Source organism: Nycticebus coucang, chromosome 1, assembly GCF_027406575.1.
Source record: "Nycticebus coucang isolate mNycCou1 chromosome 1, mNycCou1.pri, whole genome shotgun sequence".
Taxonomy (NCBI): domain Eukaryota; kingdom Metazoa; phylum Chordata; class Mammalia; order Primates; family Lorisidae; genus Nycticebus; species Nycticebus coucang.
The window spans coordinates 19,136,317-19,154,290 of record NC_069780.1 but is presented as its reverse complement, the minus strand read 5'-3'; the positions used below and the strand labels follow the sequence as shown (position 1 = coordinate 19,154,290).

Genomic DNA, 17,974 nt, shown 5'->3' with positions numbered 1-17,974 from the left:
GTTCGGAAGGGAACATGCAATTCTTTTCTTCACTGGAATCAGTAACTTATGCTTTGGAATTTTTATGCTTCTAATTGCTATTAGGAAATTAAGACTAAGTATACCTTTGGGCTGACACTTAGGCCCACTGTATCCAGGACAGCACCTCCAATCCAATGAGGTGACGATTTTATGTTGCATCCTGTACACAGGATTTGATATCTTCTGAGATCTAGAAAGGAGAGCCATTGAAGAAAAAGTGATTATTTGGCTAATACTGGATTATCAGTTGAAATAAAAAATGTAAATTATTTAGAAGAATACCTGAAATATTACATAATAAGCATTTAGTGTGTTAGCTGGTATTATTATAATAACAACATTCACCATCAGTATTATTGCCAAACATATTTTTTTGAATATATTACAAAAAGAATTAGTGGCTATTCTATTTGGTATTTTAAATTGATACTCTGTCATTAATTTTCTAAAGATATTAGAAAATATCTTTATAAGTAATATAAAGGTATTAGTCCTCCCATTGATGATGCCTTTAGCTAAACCAATGTTAAAACTTATTTTAATTCCAATTTTAAAGGAGTTATCTCAAGATAACTTAATCTATTTCAATTTTTATTATTTCCTACATTGATATATTGAAAGTTAGAAGGATTTGCAATTTTTCTAGATCAATATCGAACAACTTGAAACTAAAAATTAGACATTAGTGATCTAACTGAAGTTGGAATAAACCATATCATTTAAAAAGTGCATTTTCTTTTCTCCAAAGTTATAAAATTATGCTATCTACTATTTCTGCCATATAGACACATATATATGTTTCTCTTGTGTGAGTGACAGAGAGAGAGAGACAGAGAAATCTAACATGAAAATATGTTATTTCTGAGATGAAACCATGGAATAAAATTTTTAAAAACTATAACATTTCAATGCAACAACCAATATAATTAGTGAATGGCATAGCATTACAGGCTCTGACTATATAAATGTAAGTCATAAACAATTCGACCATGTTATTATCCATATAATTTTAATCTGTAGTGGATATTTACCAAATGGGTCTACAGATGTACATTGTCTTGCCTAATCCTCACATTAGTTCTGTGATGAAGGTATTGTTATCCTGACTTGCTGATAAGGAATACGCAGAATGGAGAGAAATAAATGGAATAACTTGCTCAAAGTCCCATATCTAAAAGTGGTTTTGCTGGGATTTTAAATTGTGTTGTGTGGGCTGTGTCCAACGTTATTATCCTAGAGTTTGTAAAATAGGACTATGTGGAGACAACAGTTATCCACCTGGGTGAGCCCTGAATACGCGAAGGAAATGCATTGTAACAGACTGGGCTGCCGGAGACAGGGTTTCAGTTTCTGCTACTCTGTAGAATGTCACAGGGATCTCAATATGGCCGAGATTATTCCTCAATTGATAAATGAGCTATACGATTCTTTTCATCTCTAAAAGCATGCTAATCATTTACCTCCATTTATTTCACTAAGTTATATTCGGTAAATAATTCTGTCTAGTTATATTTAGTAAATAATTCTGTCTACTGTCCAGACCAATAGTTAAACTAAATAGGAAGTAAGGCAGTTGGGACAGGGACATTTTACAGTTTGTAAGCGTGAGATCAAGCAGTTATTTGAATTATTGTTGGATTTAATATTCTCATTTTGTCAACCTTAATATCTATTGTATGTAGCTCAAAGATAATAAAAGTAAAACTGCCAAATATTGTGTTAGTACTAAAATAATGAATGAATGGAGAAGCATTTTCAAAGGCATAAAAATATCACAGGTAAGATTAAAGATAAATATTTCTGGTTTGTTTAAAGGGAATTAAAAGTAAGAGTTCCCCTTGAACCCAGAAGGGCAGTATGACAGGAGTTACTATGGAGATATTTTCATTCCTAAAGAATTAACAACGTATTCTTTGTTGCCTCATGTTGACAAGGAAATTGCCACAAAGGGAATAAATACCACAGCAGACCCGGAGCACAGCTCTCCCAACCCCTGAGACGTGCTTATCCTTCAGGATCACGAACCTTAGCTATTCCTCGGGAGTCTAAGAAACTCCTTGATTTGATGTACCCCCACTGTGCACCGTTCCAGAGTGCGGATATGTCAGATTCTTGGCCTGAGTTATTTGTATGACAATTTGCATAACATTAGCCTCAAAACAATTTAAGTTTTTATTGCAGACTCTTTAGAAACTCCCACAGCAGAGGTACTGTGATTGCATGAATTCAGAGTATTTATCAATTACTTAGCCCCACATTTTAGAACAATGACATAGATTAACAAAAAGAAAGAAAAGAAAACAACCTGGGCTATTGAATAGACGTGGGAAGAAGGACCCCATAGTAGCTTTACTATGCATCATTGCAACTAATAGCTTTTTAAATCTGAGAAGCTGAGCCAAGTTATGAACTTTCTGAACTAGTATGAAAAGAAAATTATGTCTATGCTTTCACATTTGTATTTAAATTGTATAAGGAATGAATGGATAGGATTGACCAAGTCATAGAATAAATGTAATAACGATAGTAAAAATAGTAACAAATGTGAGAGTTAGCATTTATTAATTTATTTTCAAAAAATAATCATTTTATGGATTCTTTTTTTAACCTGTAATTTTTTTTATTTTTATTTTTTCCCTTTTTTTAATTTTTAAATCATAGCTGTGTACATTAATGCGATTTATTGCACCATTTATTGAACACTCACAAAGCACATGGCCCTTGGATAAGGTGTATCACTGCATGATCTCATTTAGAACTTGAGAGATAAAAAAGTACATCTGAAGTTCATATATCTAGTTTAACGGAGTAACTATCCCCTCCCCTGTGACACACATGTATCTGGGGTTACTAACGTCACATATTCCAGGACATTAATGATTATAATGCATGCAGTGGCTATTTTCAAGAAACATTACGTACCTCTGAGGACAGGATCCACCAGTCCAACCACAGGATCCTCTGCCACCTGGAATGTAAGTGACCTGGTTGTCCAGCATCACCGTGGGAGATAACCTGGTATGTACATAAGCACACCAGTTCCTAAGGAAGAGATTATTATTGTTAGAACCAAAAGAAAAAATCAGAGTCGAAAATAATTCTTTTCATCAAAATTATTTTCATAGATCCACTTCCATCAGTATTTGAGAGCTTGATACCTAGTTTTAAAATATCTAAATCTGAGAGAAAACAAACATTACAACATTACTATGCTCATAGAAATAAACAGTACAAGGCCAAAATAAAGAATGAATACGTCAGAGTGAAAAGAAGAACTTGCAGTGTTTACCTATAAGATAAGTCAAAATCTGAGATTGCCCTTGTAGAAAATATAGTATTGAACTGAAATCAAAGACTCAGATCTATGTCCATTACTTTGAATTATGACCAGTGACACATAAGTAAATAAATAAAAAATATTACAAGGATCAAAAAGAGGGAAAAAACACAATAAACAAAGAAAACACAAATATTCCAGAAGTAGATTATTATAATTAATAAGAGAATTTAGCAATGTAATTAAGTAAAATATAAACTTCTATATTTCAGTTACCTTTCTATGTATCAACAAGAAATTCATACAGAACACAAATTAAAAATTGACTGGATACTGGATATATTTACCAGAAGTTTGGGCACTAGAAACGAAAATCAATGAACTTAAAACTTGGGCAATAGAAACAATCCAAGATTGAAATACAGAGAAAAATATTTTAAATCATAAGAGAACAAAAAATCAAGTGGTGTAACATTATGTACCTCAAGTTCTAGAAAAGTAGGAGAGAAAGAGATTGGAGTAAAACGAATATTGGAAGAAAAAGAAAGTTTTCCAAATTTGACTTAAAAAAAAAAATCAAACCTCATCTCTAAGAAGTTCAATAAATTCCAGGAGGACAAAAAGAAGTAAAACCTCACTTATGTCCATCATGTACAAATGCCAGGAAACAGCTTATAAAAAGGAAAAAGTTGGACAGGTTAATTAGCTAGACTTAACCATCCCATACTGTCATCCCTCCTGGGATGATAAATCAGGCATCATTGTACTTGTGTGAGGTGTTTTTTTGTTTTTTCATGAATGTTTAAAATTTCAGATCTCTTAATGAGATAAAAAAGACATACTGATATATTTTGTTAAAACATTGTTGATATTTGAGGCAAAAATAATGTGAAACAAAGAACTGGAAAAAGTAAGAAATAAAAACAGGGAAGATTTAAAATTAAGAGTACCATAATAAAGGGATCTTTAAAAAATGAACTGGATTCATCATGCAAATCTAGTGATGACCCCACTTACTGAGAACGACTAACGTCAACAGAAGCACAATTCAATCGTCTGACACAGAAACACTTGCTGACTGTGGAGGGTGCAGCGTGGGGCAAAAAATTAAAAGCATCGCTACATACTCAGGGTTTTGAAAAGAAGAAAATGCATGTATTCTCTGTGAGACAAAACAGCATTGTTACCTGGCAGAGACCTTTTAAAACCCTAAATAGTAAAACAATCTCATGACTAAAATAGTTGGGGAGGCAAAGAAACAGAAGAGCAGATTGCTCATGGCCCAGCGATCTTTGATCCAGGGTGGACTGGAAGAACTACCCACGGCAAAGGAGCCCCTGGTGTGACTCATAATTAGGTTTGTGCTACCAAGGAAATAAGCTCATTAAGGGATGTTAAAAATGTAAATATAATTTTTAAACTAAATTGCCCGAAAATATAGGTTTAAAAATAGAAAATGAAGCATGGCACAATGGTGACAGGCAATTTAAAGGCAAATGCAATGACTCCAGACAAGCATTTTGCTGAAACCTGGAAACCCTCTTTGTACCTTTCTAGGCTGATTATGGTGGATGGAGAGCAGTTACTTTGAAGCGTTCAGCTTTGCATGGGGTCATCACCCCACTTCCAGCAGACTGCATTTGGGATTCCCCTTAAGGGTAAAAACTCTGCTGCTTTCGTGCAGCAACATGTACTGAAAAAAAGCTTGTATCGATTCTTTAGATTTTCCAAGTTAATAGGTAACAGATTTGTGCTAGGGAAAAGCAGACAACTTTGGTTAAGAGCAAAGGCCTGGCTTGTTGAAGGCATAAAACAGAAGTGGGGAAAGGAGCCCAAGATGTAAGCCTCAAAGGGTTGTGGGTGATGAACTAAGAGAAGGCACTGTAAGCAAAGAACGTGCTATACTTTTGATTTTGACATTTCAGAAACCAAATCTTTCAAGAGGGAAGTGAGAAGACAAAATTAAGAAAAATGTCCATTAATTGACAATTCATGGCCCAATTATATCCATTCGTATGTAGAACTGAGAGTGGCTTGAAGCAACGGGATTCCTTTAAGTAATGTCCACACAGAATAGAGTATTTTCCAAACAAATGAAGGGCAACAATCTAAGAATGGGCATTGTTCAGTTACACTAAGCCTTAGAACTCAGAATAACAAATTGCCTGTCATCCACTTCCTAAGAGGCTAAATGTTTAAACTGTCATCTTAATAATCTCTTGCTTTAATTGACACAATAGTATGAAAATACCAACTCTTGAGAATGTTCATTAGACATCAAGGTAAAAGAGCAAAATCTCCACCCTAAGCCAATATTATAATTTTCTCTTAATGTTGCAGGTGATTTTATGTTTGGAGGAGACATTTTGGATTGTCTCCTTATAGAGTTGAACTTGAGAGATTTAAAGGAGGACAAGAGGAAAATGGGACAAAATGAGACAGACATGGCTGTTTCTGAAAACTAACACTTTCTCGAAGAAATAAGGTTATCTGGTGACTCTAAGAATGACCTCTCACACCTCACCCAACATGCACCCAGGCCCCCTGATTTGAGAATGTGTAAAATCTTAAATGACCGTTCCTTTCCGAGTTTCTGACTACCATGACAACAACATACACACGTATCGATGAACTCATAAATGCCTCAAGGAAAGAACTAAGTCTCTGGAGGAATTTAATGTAGAGAGAAAAATATTAATTAATCATTCATAAGGAAGTAATTTATTCACATTGCCACTAATTTACTTCATAAGTAACAGTATTGTCTTAATTATAAGATTATTGCATGCAAATGAATCCCTGCCAAACCCTAGCTGAACTAAGTTTGACGACTAACAGCAAAATTATGAAATATCGGTGTTGTATAGCATTGTACACCAAACCCCTCAATTCCATGGTAGTTAAATTCCCACGAAATTCAATGATAAGTGTGATGAACATATCCTAACTATATAAAATGTAGTCACGGACTTTTAATAGCAAGTGCTTTCTACTTTTGCAAATCCTAATGGCTCATTTAATTCTCAACTGCATAACAAGTCTGATATATGTGGTCAATTTCTTCTCTCTCTCTCTTTGAAAAATACAAATTAGTAAAAAATCTAGTTTGTTTCATGAGGAAAACAAAATCTTAAAGGCAAGATTTTATCTTAATAAATCTATTATTGTTGATGTCAATAATTAGGGAGAAAAAAATTTAAATAAACCCTCACTTGGTACAATAGTTCAATTATTAACTCCCTGATGATAAATGTGTTCTAAATTAGCAGACTTTAGATAGTACCCATAGTCAGGGTAATGTTCTCCCTGGCACACTATCCTAATTTGAGAACATCACTAAAATATCACCTATCAAAACAGCCAAAAGGCAGAAGGAATTCAAGTGTCCATTGATAATTGAATGGAAAAACAAAATTATATACACACATACACACACACACACACATATACACATGCAATAGGATATTACCCCACCTTAAAAATGAAGAAAATTCTGATACATGCTACATCACGAATGAACCTTAAGGACATTAAGCCGAGTGAAATAAGCTAGTCACAAAAGGACAGATATTATAGGGTTCTACTTATGTGGTATCTCTACAATAGTTAAATTAATAGAGATGGAAAGTAGAAAGGTGGTTGTCAGGGGCTGGATGGCAGGGAATAAGGAATTATTTATTTAATGGGTACAGAGTCTCAGTTTGAAAAGATAAAGAAAATTCTGGAACTAGGTGGTGGTGACAGCTGCAGAAAAAACGTGAAGGTACTTAATGCCACAGAACCACGCACCTAAAGACCATTAAATTTATAAATGTTATGTTACGCCCATTTTACCAAAATATAAATATGTACAGACTGCAAAAATATCACAGAGTGCCATGAACAATATTTTTATATGCCTTTTGCCTAAATCAGAGAGAGTTTAAGAAACAGAAGAGAAAGAAAGAAATACAGGAAAGGATGAAAAGATAGGAAGGATAAAAGAGGAAAGCAAGAATGGGGAAAAGAAGAACAGAAGGCTCTCAGCATCGAACCCATTACCAACACACGCTATTCCCACCTCTGCAAATCAGAACTGGAACGTGGTTTCTGATGACCAGATTTTCATGCTCCCTTTTGCCGCACACGTGAAACAAATAAAGAAGGGACTGCATGTGTTTGCTGAGAGTTTGCTTGTTTTCACTGACGCTTAATCAATTGGTGAAGGAATTAACTGTTGCACAAGCCAAAGAGAATAATTAAAGAAAGCTTTCCCTGAATAGAGCCATGTAAGACAGCTGGACGTTAGAGCCTGCTGTTAGGTCCTGACTAATCAATTTATTACCCATTACCTTGTCTGTCAATTGTGGCTTCCTCACGCGGACAGTAAGTATAATCTTGACTACCTCATAAGATGGTTGTAAGGCTCAATGAGTTAATAAAGGTAATATATTTGTGACTGCTGCAGGGTTCTGTTGATCAATAATTAAATGTTTCATACAGTTAAGCGAGTTTTTTTTTTTAATGCAGGAGACACATATATGCATATTTTTGGCCTCAGATGCAAAGAGACATGACTCCTGTTTAGCTTCCTCAATGTCCATAATTGCTTACAAGTTTCAAGTCAATAAAAATTTGCAAAAGAACAATAAAGAAGACCACTGTTATCATTTATGTTCACTTCAGAGGGTGAAGCTTACTTCTTAGGAGAAATACGTCCAGAACGTTTCTCTAGTCTTAGAAAAGTCCACAGTGTATATGTAAATTATGTCCACAGTGTTATAAAATCCAGTCTATTATAATCTGTATGTCTTTCAATCAAACTTCAAAGGGAAGTCCTTTATCAAATTATGAATTTGAGAGATTACAATTTACATGTAGAACACCAGTTGTAAAGGAGAAAGTAGTCCAAGGGAAATGTACACAATATGAAGAAAAATAATACAAGTGGGAAGCAATAACTTACATTTAGTAAAAAGATTGTCGACATGTGAATTACACTTAGAGCACTAGACTTATCATTTAGCTTTGACTAAGAGTCCAAAAGACAAGTTCGTCTCAATATTTATTTCCTTAAGAATATTACTCCTTTATTTTTAAGCAAGTTAATAAATTACGATTGTGATTCATTGTCTTTTAGTTAATATACCTTTATATAGTTGTAGTTTATTCTTTACAATCTTGTATACAGTATTTAAACTGAGATAAAACTATTACCTTATGAAATAATCGTGTATAATAAATTGATATTTAAAATAAATTTTTGGAAAAGAAATCACACAAAGCTCAGATGCTGGGAAGTTTCAAATACTCTAATTTTTCGGTTAATTTAAGCTGTGAGGAGAAATACCCTTTTACGTACCAACTTTTACAGTTAAAGTCTTTTGTTAACCATCATTAGTTTGCTTTCTATAGTGGGCAAGGTATGGTGAATATAATTGAGTTTTCACTAACAGATGACTTTACAGTGCCTCAGAGTCAAAATTATTGTTTATGTACAACATTCTCAGTACCCAGTTTTAGGAGAAGAAGCTGAATGTGTCCCCATAGTAAGATATGCATGATAATTGCTTTTGGGATCCAATTTCTAATTTTAAAATCTAAGAGTAATTTTTCTCGTGTGTTTCTTTGAATTAAATGTATATAACATGTATGTCCTTTCCTAAGTAATTATTATCAAGTTCAGTCTTTAATATAATCTTATTCATTAATTTGTTTTATTTTACCTAATTTTCTTTTTTGTGTTTTTCCCCAGACTGATTTCAGCATATTCAGAGCATTGTAAACTGTTCCTATGCCAGCAGGTGGCAGGCTTTTCCAGAGGGGAGACCTCAAAGGCAGGCTAACCTGCCGTGATGCTTAATCCTAAGCTTGATAGAGTAAACTGACTTTTACAACGTTGCCAATAATAAATGATAATAATAACAAACTTTCAAAATTATAACTTTATATTCAGAAAATCAGAAGGTGAAGGTAATAATAAAAGTATCTCAATTTTCAGAACTACATAAACATTCATTAAAATTTTAGCATATAAATATTATATATTTAGCAATAATTTAATGAGTAGATATAGTAATGAAATAAAGTGATTAATAAGAAAAAATTTACACAGAATATACTTTGTGTAGTATTAGTTTTACTGGAAGTTATATAATAGGTGCATTTATTTATCATGGATATGATACATTCATATAAAAGTATACCCTTTCATATAATAGTATGTTTCTCTTTAGAATTTGGTGGCACATAAGAATAATCCTTTTTTGATGATACTAAGCCTAATTATAACTTTGCAAACAAAACGTGAATTTAACTGACCAGGTTCTTCACATCTAAAGCATATTCATTCACAATACAAAGTGAGCAGGAAAGAAAATGCATATTATGACAGATAACAGAATTAATTTAATGGTTGGTTTTGTAATTTTTTATTGCTATTATTATTTTTGTAGAGACAGAGTCTCACTTTGTCGCCCTCGGTAGAGTGCTGTGGCGTCACAGCTCACAGCAACCTCCAACTCCTGAGCTTAGGCGATTCTCTTGCCTCAGCCCCCCGAGTAGCTGGGACTACGGGCACCCACCACAATACCCAGCTATTTTTTTGTTGCAGTTTGGCTGGGGCTGGGTTTGAACCCGCCACCCTCAGTAGATGGGGCTGATGCCCTACCCACTGAGCCACAGGTACCACCCGGTTTTGTAATTTTAAAACAATTTAAAATGAGGCATTTTAAAAATTTATAGGTAACCGAATAAAAGATGTGTAGAATTTATCATTATAAACATCATATTACAAGTCATAAAGCATTTAACTTAAACTACTTCTTGTACACAAAACAAGTTATGTAGCTTTCTGAAAAAGAATATAACATACGAAATTTTCAAACAAAAAGTAAACTCTGCAAAGGAAATCATCTTGTTTCTCTGCATAGTCAACTTTCATCTTCCTTTTGCCCCAGCTCATTAACATTTTTAACATATTTGTGGCCATTCTATACATAAAATAAAATTTAAAAGGAAACAAAAATAAAAAATGGAAAACTATCTGGACTAGCCTTGGTTTCTGATCTTTCATCTCCCTTTTACTGGAAAAAAAAAAAAGGCACCTGGCAGCCCTTTCACTAGAGTCACCCATCACTGCTCTCTCTTTTCCCACCTTCTTTCATGCCTCGATTCACTGAGACCAGAGCACAGCGCTCACTTAAGTGCTATCACTTCCAGGTCGCTAAAACCATGCATACTTCAGTCTTCAGTTTACTGTCTTTTTAACTAGTATTTCACATTATTGACTATGTTCCTCTTTCTTAAAATATTATCTTCCTTTGCTGTATGGCACCACATGTGTCTAGTTGCCTTACTAATTTCTCTGGGTACCCCGTTGAAAGGTCCATTGAAGGCATTCGCCACATTAATCCATGAAATACTAATTAGAGGGTCTTTGATCATGACTCCAGGCCCTTCTTCCTTTCAGTATCATCCACATCCATGACTTACATTCCTGTGTGTCAGTGCTTTCCCCCAAACAGATCTCCAGCCTTGATTTCCCCTCTGAGTTCCAAACTCATCCTATAACCCATCATTCCCCAGAGTTTCACTGAGCTTTCTATGTGCCTAACACTGTTCTAGGCAGGGAAGATGGCAGGAAAAAGAAAAAAAAAGGTAAGGCTGCTTTCATGGGATACATAGTTTATTTTGGAAAGATATAATATACACTACTGTCTACATAATAGACCAAATGATTTAAAATAAGTGCTGTGAAGAAAAAAATAAGATTGATTATTATAAAAAATAAGATTATTATAAAAAATAAGATTGATAGTAGGATTGACAAGGAATGGCAAATGAGAGAACAGACAGCTTTATGTTGCATCTTCAGAGAAAGACTCCTTGAGGAGGTGACATTAAATATTGGTGGCATTACACCTGTGGTGCAACTTACAAGGGTACATGTGAAACTTAGTGTAGGTGGAATGTAAATGTCTTAACACAATAACTAAGAAAATGCCAGGAAGGCTATGTTAACCAGTGTGATGAAAATGTGTCAAACAGTCTATAAAACCAGTGTATGGTGCCCCATGATTGCATTAATGTATATAGCTATGATTTAATAATAATAAAAAAAAGTATTGCTAAAAAAAAATAAGTATTTATAGTGAAGCTACTGTAAGCTAAAGACTTTGCTAGCACTGAAAATATGGCCCTATGTGCAAAGAGGTCACAAGTTCATTACAGTTACTATACACTGTTATAAGTGCAGTGATGGAAAACTTCAAAGAAAGCTGGAGAAACAGAAGGGCCACCCAACTACCCCTGAGAAGCTGCCTGGAGGTATTATTATTAGGTGTGAAAGGCCGAGAGGGAGAGAAAAGCTCCAGGAAGGCATGTAGCTTTAACAAACTACAAATTGTGGCCCAGAGAACTATAGATTTGAATCAGCAGGGGAGGGAGGCAGGAGGCAGGTCAAGGTGGAGTTACAGGACTAACCAGGCAAGGAATCTGGACTATATTCTGGAGGGAATCAATAGCCTCTGAGGGGTCTTAGCAGGGAAGTAAGTGAACTGGTCACACTTATTTTCCCACTTGGGGTGACAAATTGGACTTGGCAAGGAAGTACAATGTAAGAGAAGAGAGCTATGACTCTAAATCCAGCCAGCTTGAGTTTGAATATTTGCCCTGATATTTTTAGCTAAGTGACTTTAGGTAAGTTACTTAACCTCTCTGTAAAGAAATAATGACAGAGGCCAGGAATAGTGCCTCATGCCTGCAATCCTAGCACTCTGGGAGGCCAAAGTGGGTGGATTGCTTGGCTCAGAAGTTCAAGGTCAGCCTGAGCAAGAGCAATACGCCATCTCTACTAAAAATAGAAAAAAAAAATAGCTGGGCATTGTGGCTGGCACCTGTAGTCCCAGCTACTGGGAAGCTGAGGCAAGAGGACTGCTTGAGCCCAAGAGTTTGAGATTGCTGTGAGCTATGATGCCATGGCAGTCAACTTAGGGTGACAGAGTGAGACTCTGTCAAAAGAAAGAAAAAGAGAGAGAGAGAGAGAGAAAAAGAGAAAGAGAGAAAGAGAGAAAGAGAAAGAAAGAAAGAAAGAAAGAAAGAAAGAAAGAAAGAAAGAAAGAAAGAAAGAAAGAAAGAAAGAAAGAAAGAAAGAAAGAAAGAAAGAAAGAAAGAAAGAAAAAAGAAAGAAAGAAAGAAAGAAAGAAGAAAGAAAGAAAGAAACTCTTTTCCTTCCTTATGGAATTATGGCAACGAACAATTAAATGAGAAATATACACACACACGCACACACGTATCTTAATAGTATAGTACTAAGAACAATTGCCATATAAGTAAATGTCATAAAAGTGTTTTCTTTTTTTTTTCTTTTTTGTAGAGACAGAGTCTCACTTTATGGCCCTCCATAGAGTGCCGTGGCCTCACACAGCTCACAGCAACCTCCAACTCCTGGGCCCAAGCGATTCTCTTGCCTCAGCCTCCCGAGTAGCTGAGACTACAGGTGCCCGCCACAACGCCCGGCTATTTTTTTTTGGTTGCAGTTTGGCAGGGGCTGGGTTTGAACCCGCCACCTTCGGTATATGGGGCCGGCACCCTACCCACTGAGCTACAGGCGCCGCCCAAAAGTGTTTTCTATTATTATTTGCTAATAAGTCAAAACATAAAAAACCCTTTTTTGACCATATCAAGACTTCTTCGCAGCAATGTGTGTCTGTAGAAGAAAGACTTGGGTATTCTCTAATTCCACAGTCATTTTCATAGCATAATGATTAAGATATCAGTAAGTTATACCTTTACTATCTGGTTTTCTCATACATACTGGATTTTTTGAAATCTAATAGATATTTACTATTTATAGGAAATATTCCTTCAAAACAAGATTATTATTTTTAAAATTCTGTGTATCCCCAGAGCCCAGCACAGTGCTAGGTATATGATAGGCCATTTATAAATAATCACCAGGGAAATAAATGTTCCCAAGCTTTGAAAATGAGGGTCTAGTTTAAAACCACTAGGATTTATTTAAAAACTAGTGTTTATTTACTATTAATTTATGACACATTAATCATTAATTATGACACAGCTATATGCTTCTTTGCATACACTATACAAATTTAAATGGTATTGCCCTTTGCTCTTTTATATCCTATTCTATTAAAACATTTCCTGACTGTGGCATCTCTGTAAAGCTCACAGTCATTTCCTACGAATGTCCAAGATGTCTAAGGGTTCTATTGTAATAAGTTAAAACAATTGAATTAGACTCTAATAAAATACGATTAATAGAAATGATACATGCATGTATAAAAAGCTCTCAGTGAATGGCAATTCTCATTTTTTGATAGGCAAAATCCTGTTTCTCCCAGTGAGAAATATTAATACATGTTGGCAAAACGTGTCATAGACAATAACTACTTATTCCAAGTTGAACACTTTGTAATACATACCATTGTTTTGCAGTAGATTGAGATTATTTCAAACCCCACCGAGTGAATATGTTTTTAGTTTAAATCAGATTTACTTGTTTTTTTTCCAAAAATTCTATAATTTTTAAACACAGTGCATAATAAATTATATATAAGTACAAATTTATTAGTTTGCTTTATCCCCAAAGTCTCTCTCTTCATCTTTATATCAACAACTTTAACAGAACACCTTTCCCATAGCAGGTGGCAACTATAATTTTTAACTTGAATTGTATTAGTATGATGTTTTCCTCAGTTTAGCTCCCAAGGAATACTCGCTGTCTTGACATTGTTTTATTATGTAAAAGGTATTTGTAAGTTTAGTCCTGTTAACACTGAACTTGCAGCACTCCAAATACACAGATGACTCTGAATAGAAAATGAATAAAACAGTGACCTGCCAGTAATTTTTGTTGTTTGCTTGATTTGGTTTTCAGTTTGTTTGAAAGCCTTCCTGAACAATCTCACTGAAAACTTTGTTTCACTCTTTTACTTCAACAATTCAAAATGCTCCCATTTTAAATCAAACTCAGGCTTTTCTGATTCATCCCATCATTCATGACAACACAGCTCAATATAATAGCAGTGCTAGTAAAATTTAATTTGTTGAGCACCTCTTCTGTGAAAACTATGTATCAAACACACTTCGTTAATTTGAATCTGCATGATAACCCTGAAAAGTTGTATTTTTATCTGCATTCCCTGTATTATATCTGTAGTTTGCATATGAAGAAACTTCAGTCCAGGGAAATCAGTTGACTTGTTCAAAATCATGGATCTTGAGACACTGTGGAGCCAGAATTACAGCTCGAGGTGTCCTTGGTTTGATTTTTGATAACTGTATACTTTCTATAACACTCCTATTTCAATATTCACATCTGTTTATGCCCCAATTTGACTGTTTTTTCCTTTCATATTGTGAGCGTAAATGAGAGCATCAACACCATATCCTTGAGTTGCATTAAATAAACTACTAGTCACTGTGGGGCTATTTTGTTTTGATAGTGACTATCTCAAGGAAAAGCACCCATAAAAGTGAAGAGAAACGTGACTTGGACTATTTCAATGAAAACAAAATTGCTGCCTATTATCTGTCCTTTTTCTCATTAGAGAAGAAAGTAATTCCCTTATCTAATTGAAATGATAAAATTACACATATTGTCCAATTTCATCTCAAACATGAAATAATTTTCTAAGAGTCAGTTTAAACTATTCAGTTGCAAACTTACAGACCTCACAGTCAGAGAAAGAACAAAAAAAGGAAAGAACATTTCTTACTTTCCTCTCGTTGTTTCAAAACTTGGCTTTTGGAAGTCAGTTGTTTGGCTTGGACGGCTGTCACCTCTGGTGAGGTACGTTTCCCGGGGGGATCGATTCCCCAGGCCGCCGACTGAGTTTGGAGGGATTGCTTGTTGACTTGACTTTTGGGCAAAGCTCTGAAGAAAGTTCAGTGTGGCGTTGGAGAGGACAACAGACTCTTCTCTGGGACTGACCTTGATGGTAGAGTTGGTAGGGAGGGCAAGGCTTGGTAACTTTACCACTTCTTCTTCTCCCATCTTCCTTGTGGGTGTGATGGTTTGGTCCCTCACCTTGGAAGGTCCGCTCGTCTCTGAGAGGGGTAGTGTTGATTTTAGAAGACTTTCTTCAGAAGTTCTTGCCTCAGGAGTTGTAGTTTCATCAGCAGACGTGATCTGAGTGCTGGGCAGCGTTTGGAAACGTGGTGTTTCATTTGGAGAAACTAAAGCAGAGGTCCTAGTCTTCTGGAAGTTTTCACCCACAGGTGTAGTCCAAGAATGCCTACTGTTATGAAGCCCAATGCCCCCGCTCCATAAACTAGAAAGCAGGACAAATAATCTGGCCCCCTTCATCTCAGTAGTTTGAAGCAAGCAAGCTCATGTGAAATTGGGGGACAAAGTCCTCAGGCCTTTGTGAGAGCTGCTTCCACACTGAATCTGCTCAGACAGAGCTTTGCAGTTTGAGATGTGTAGAGGAAACAGGTTTCTGTGTTTTGTCCTGGACTCAGAAACTTCAATTTCCTGTTTCTGTAGGTTTTCTGTGATCTGTGACCTCTGGTAGGATGTCTCTATGGAAGTGGTGAAGGGTCTCTGACAAAGCTATGGGGAAATGGGAAAACACAGACAACTGTTATCAGGAAAACCCATGAGAAAAACATGAAGTAACTTTCCTTTCCTAGGTACACTCATGTTTCATGTTTCCCTGGTTTTGAAGAGAAGCTTCATGTAGATGATGGGGAGTATAAAATTTTGTTTTTAAATGCCAAATAATAGAATTTAAATTTTTGTTCTACTGCATAAAGAAATTGAGAAAAAAATTTATGATACTTCTTAGTCAGTATGCCCTAACCAGAAGCCACGTTTTGTTCAAGTGCAAACCACATGCTCACAAATAAACAAAATCTTGTTCACAGAATCTCTACCCTTTCATAAACCACAACTATAAAGAAATTATAGTTGTTTTTTTTTTTTAGAGACAGAGTCTTACTTTACCACCCTCGGTAGAGTATCATGAGATCACAGGACTCTCAGCAACCTCCAGCTCTTGGGTTTATGTGATTCTCTTGCCTCAGCCTCCCAAGCAGCTGGGACTACAGGCGCCTGCCACAATACCCGGCTATTCTGTTGTTATTGTTGCAGTTTGGCTGAGGCTGGGTTTGAACCCGCCACCCACGGTATATGGGGCCGGCGCCCTACTCACTGAGCCAAATACACTTTAGCTGTATCATTGCTTGAAGTTAATTTCAATGGTGATAATTAATAACAGAAAAGGACAGCATATATAATTAAGTTACACAGGTCCTCATGGAACTCACTTTACATTTTGCTCTTAGAACTTTTATCGGAAATACCAATTAAGGGAATGAACAAACAGAATTGTAATTCCTCTTTTTTCCAGTCCTGATCTTCTAGTGGTTGGGAGTAATTAGTATTTTACCACTAAGGAACAGATAAAGAAAAAGTGGACTTGCACGAAAATTAATTAAAATGAGATTACATATAGTGCTTTCATACTTTTATTATAGCATAAAATTATGCAAGTTTTTGGTAACAGAACTACAGAGATCAAAGAGTTGTCTTTTTTTTTTTTTTTAAGAGATGCTTCATGGGATTCATGATTTCATTTCTCTAGCAGATCTCTTATCCTCAGACTTCAGTTATCCTCTCCTATCTGTAATTGTCCATAGCAGACTCTTTGGACAGACATATAAGCTAAGTTACAGCAGCAAATTCATTCATTCATGTATTCATTCATTCAGTAGTAACCTAAACCCTCAGTCTAAGGAAGGTATTCTCTGAAGTGCTGGGATTCTGAAGGAAAGCACACATATTCTTGGCTGTCAATTGGCTTATGGTTTGTCGTATGTAATTTGAAAGCTAGATCCACGTGCAATATATCTTCCATGCCAGGCATCAGACTCTTACTAAATATTCAGTCATGTATTATCAAATTATTATTAGATTTTATTTTATTATTATTAGATTATTAAATTCCTTCTTTTGGAATTCAGGGATTAGAAACCTGGTGCCTGACTGGTTATTCAGTCTTAGTACTTTTTTTTCCCTTCAATTTTTGTCATTCATTTCTGGGTGCATACAATCAGAGAGGATATAATAGGGAGTTATTTAAACTAAGACGTAACAATAATCAGTAACCCTAAGTGACTTTGTTATGAGGTACAAAGCATCCGTTTCTCAGCTGTGCCACAGAACCATCCACAAAACTTGCATTAGTCAAACAGCCAAAGGGTCCAACATGGGCAATTTAGAAAGCAATTAATTGTTACAAAGAGCAATGAAACTGCATAATTTTCACAATACAAACACGGTTTTCAGTCCTAAGAAAAAGACATTACAACTTCTTTACCTGAAAAAGAGAGAAATGACAGCTTTGGCTTAGAGGAGCACAGTAATTCAGTAAAATTCAAGCAAAATATATCTAGTTAGTATACAATTTTAAACCTATTTTCTTAGATTTAGTAAAAGTAAATAAATGGACTGCCTTGAAAGTCTGAAAAACAGACAGGAAAATGTTGTTCATGGATTTTTTTGCTTCTACAGTTTGAAAGACCACCTTTATCCTGGCCAGGACAAGTGAACTTTAGAGATAAAGGGTCACCTATTGAATCTATAACTGATAAAAAAAAAATGGCAATAAAACTAGAATGACGCTAATACCTCCTGTAAGGTATTGACCAGTAATGACTTTTGCTCACCCC

General features: G+C 35.3%; 1 protein-coding gene across 1 annotated transcript in view; it reads right to left on the bottom strand.

Annotated features, from left to right (window-relative positions):
* Positions 1 to 15,677, bottom strand: part of MMRN1 (multimerin 1) — a 51,555-nt gene extending 35,878 nt beyond the window's left edge. Inside the window, exons 1-3 of the mRNA XM_053607613.1 lie at positions 15,019 to 15,677; positions 2,944 to 3,063; positions 105 to 211 (exon numbers count right to left, since the gene is read on the bottom strand). Of these exons, the coding sequence (XP_053463588.1) occupies positions 105 to 211; positions 2,944 to 3,063; positions 15,019 to 15,608 (817 nt within the window). The 5' untranslated portion in view covers positions 15,609 to 15,677. The remainder of the gene's footprint in view (positions 1 to 104; positions 212 to 2,943; positions 3,064 to 15,018) is intronic.
* Between the last annotated feature and the right edge of the window lie 2,297 nt (positions 15,678 to 17,974).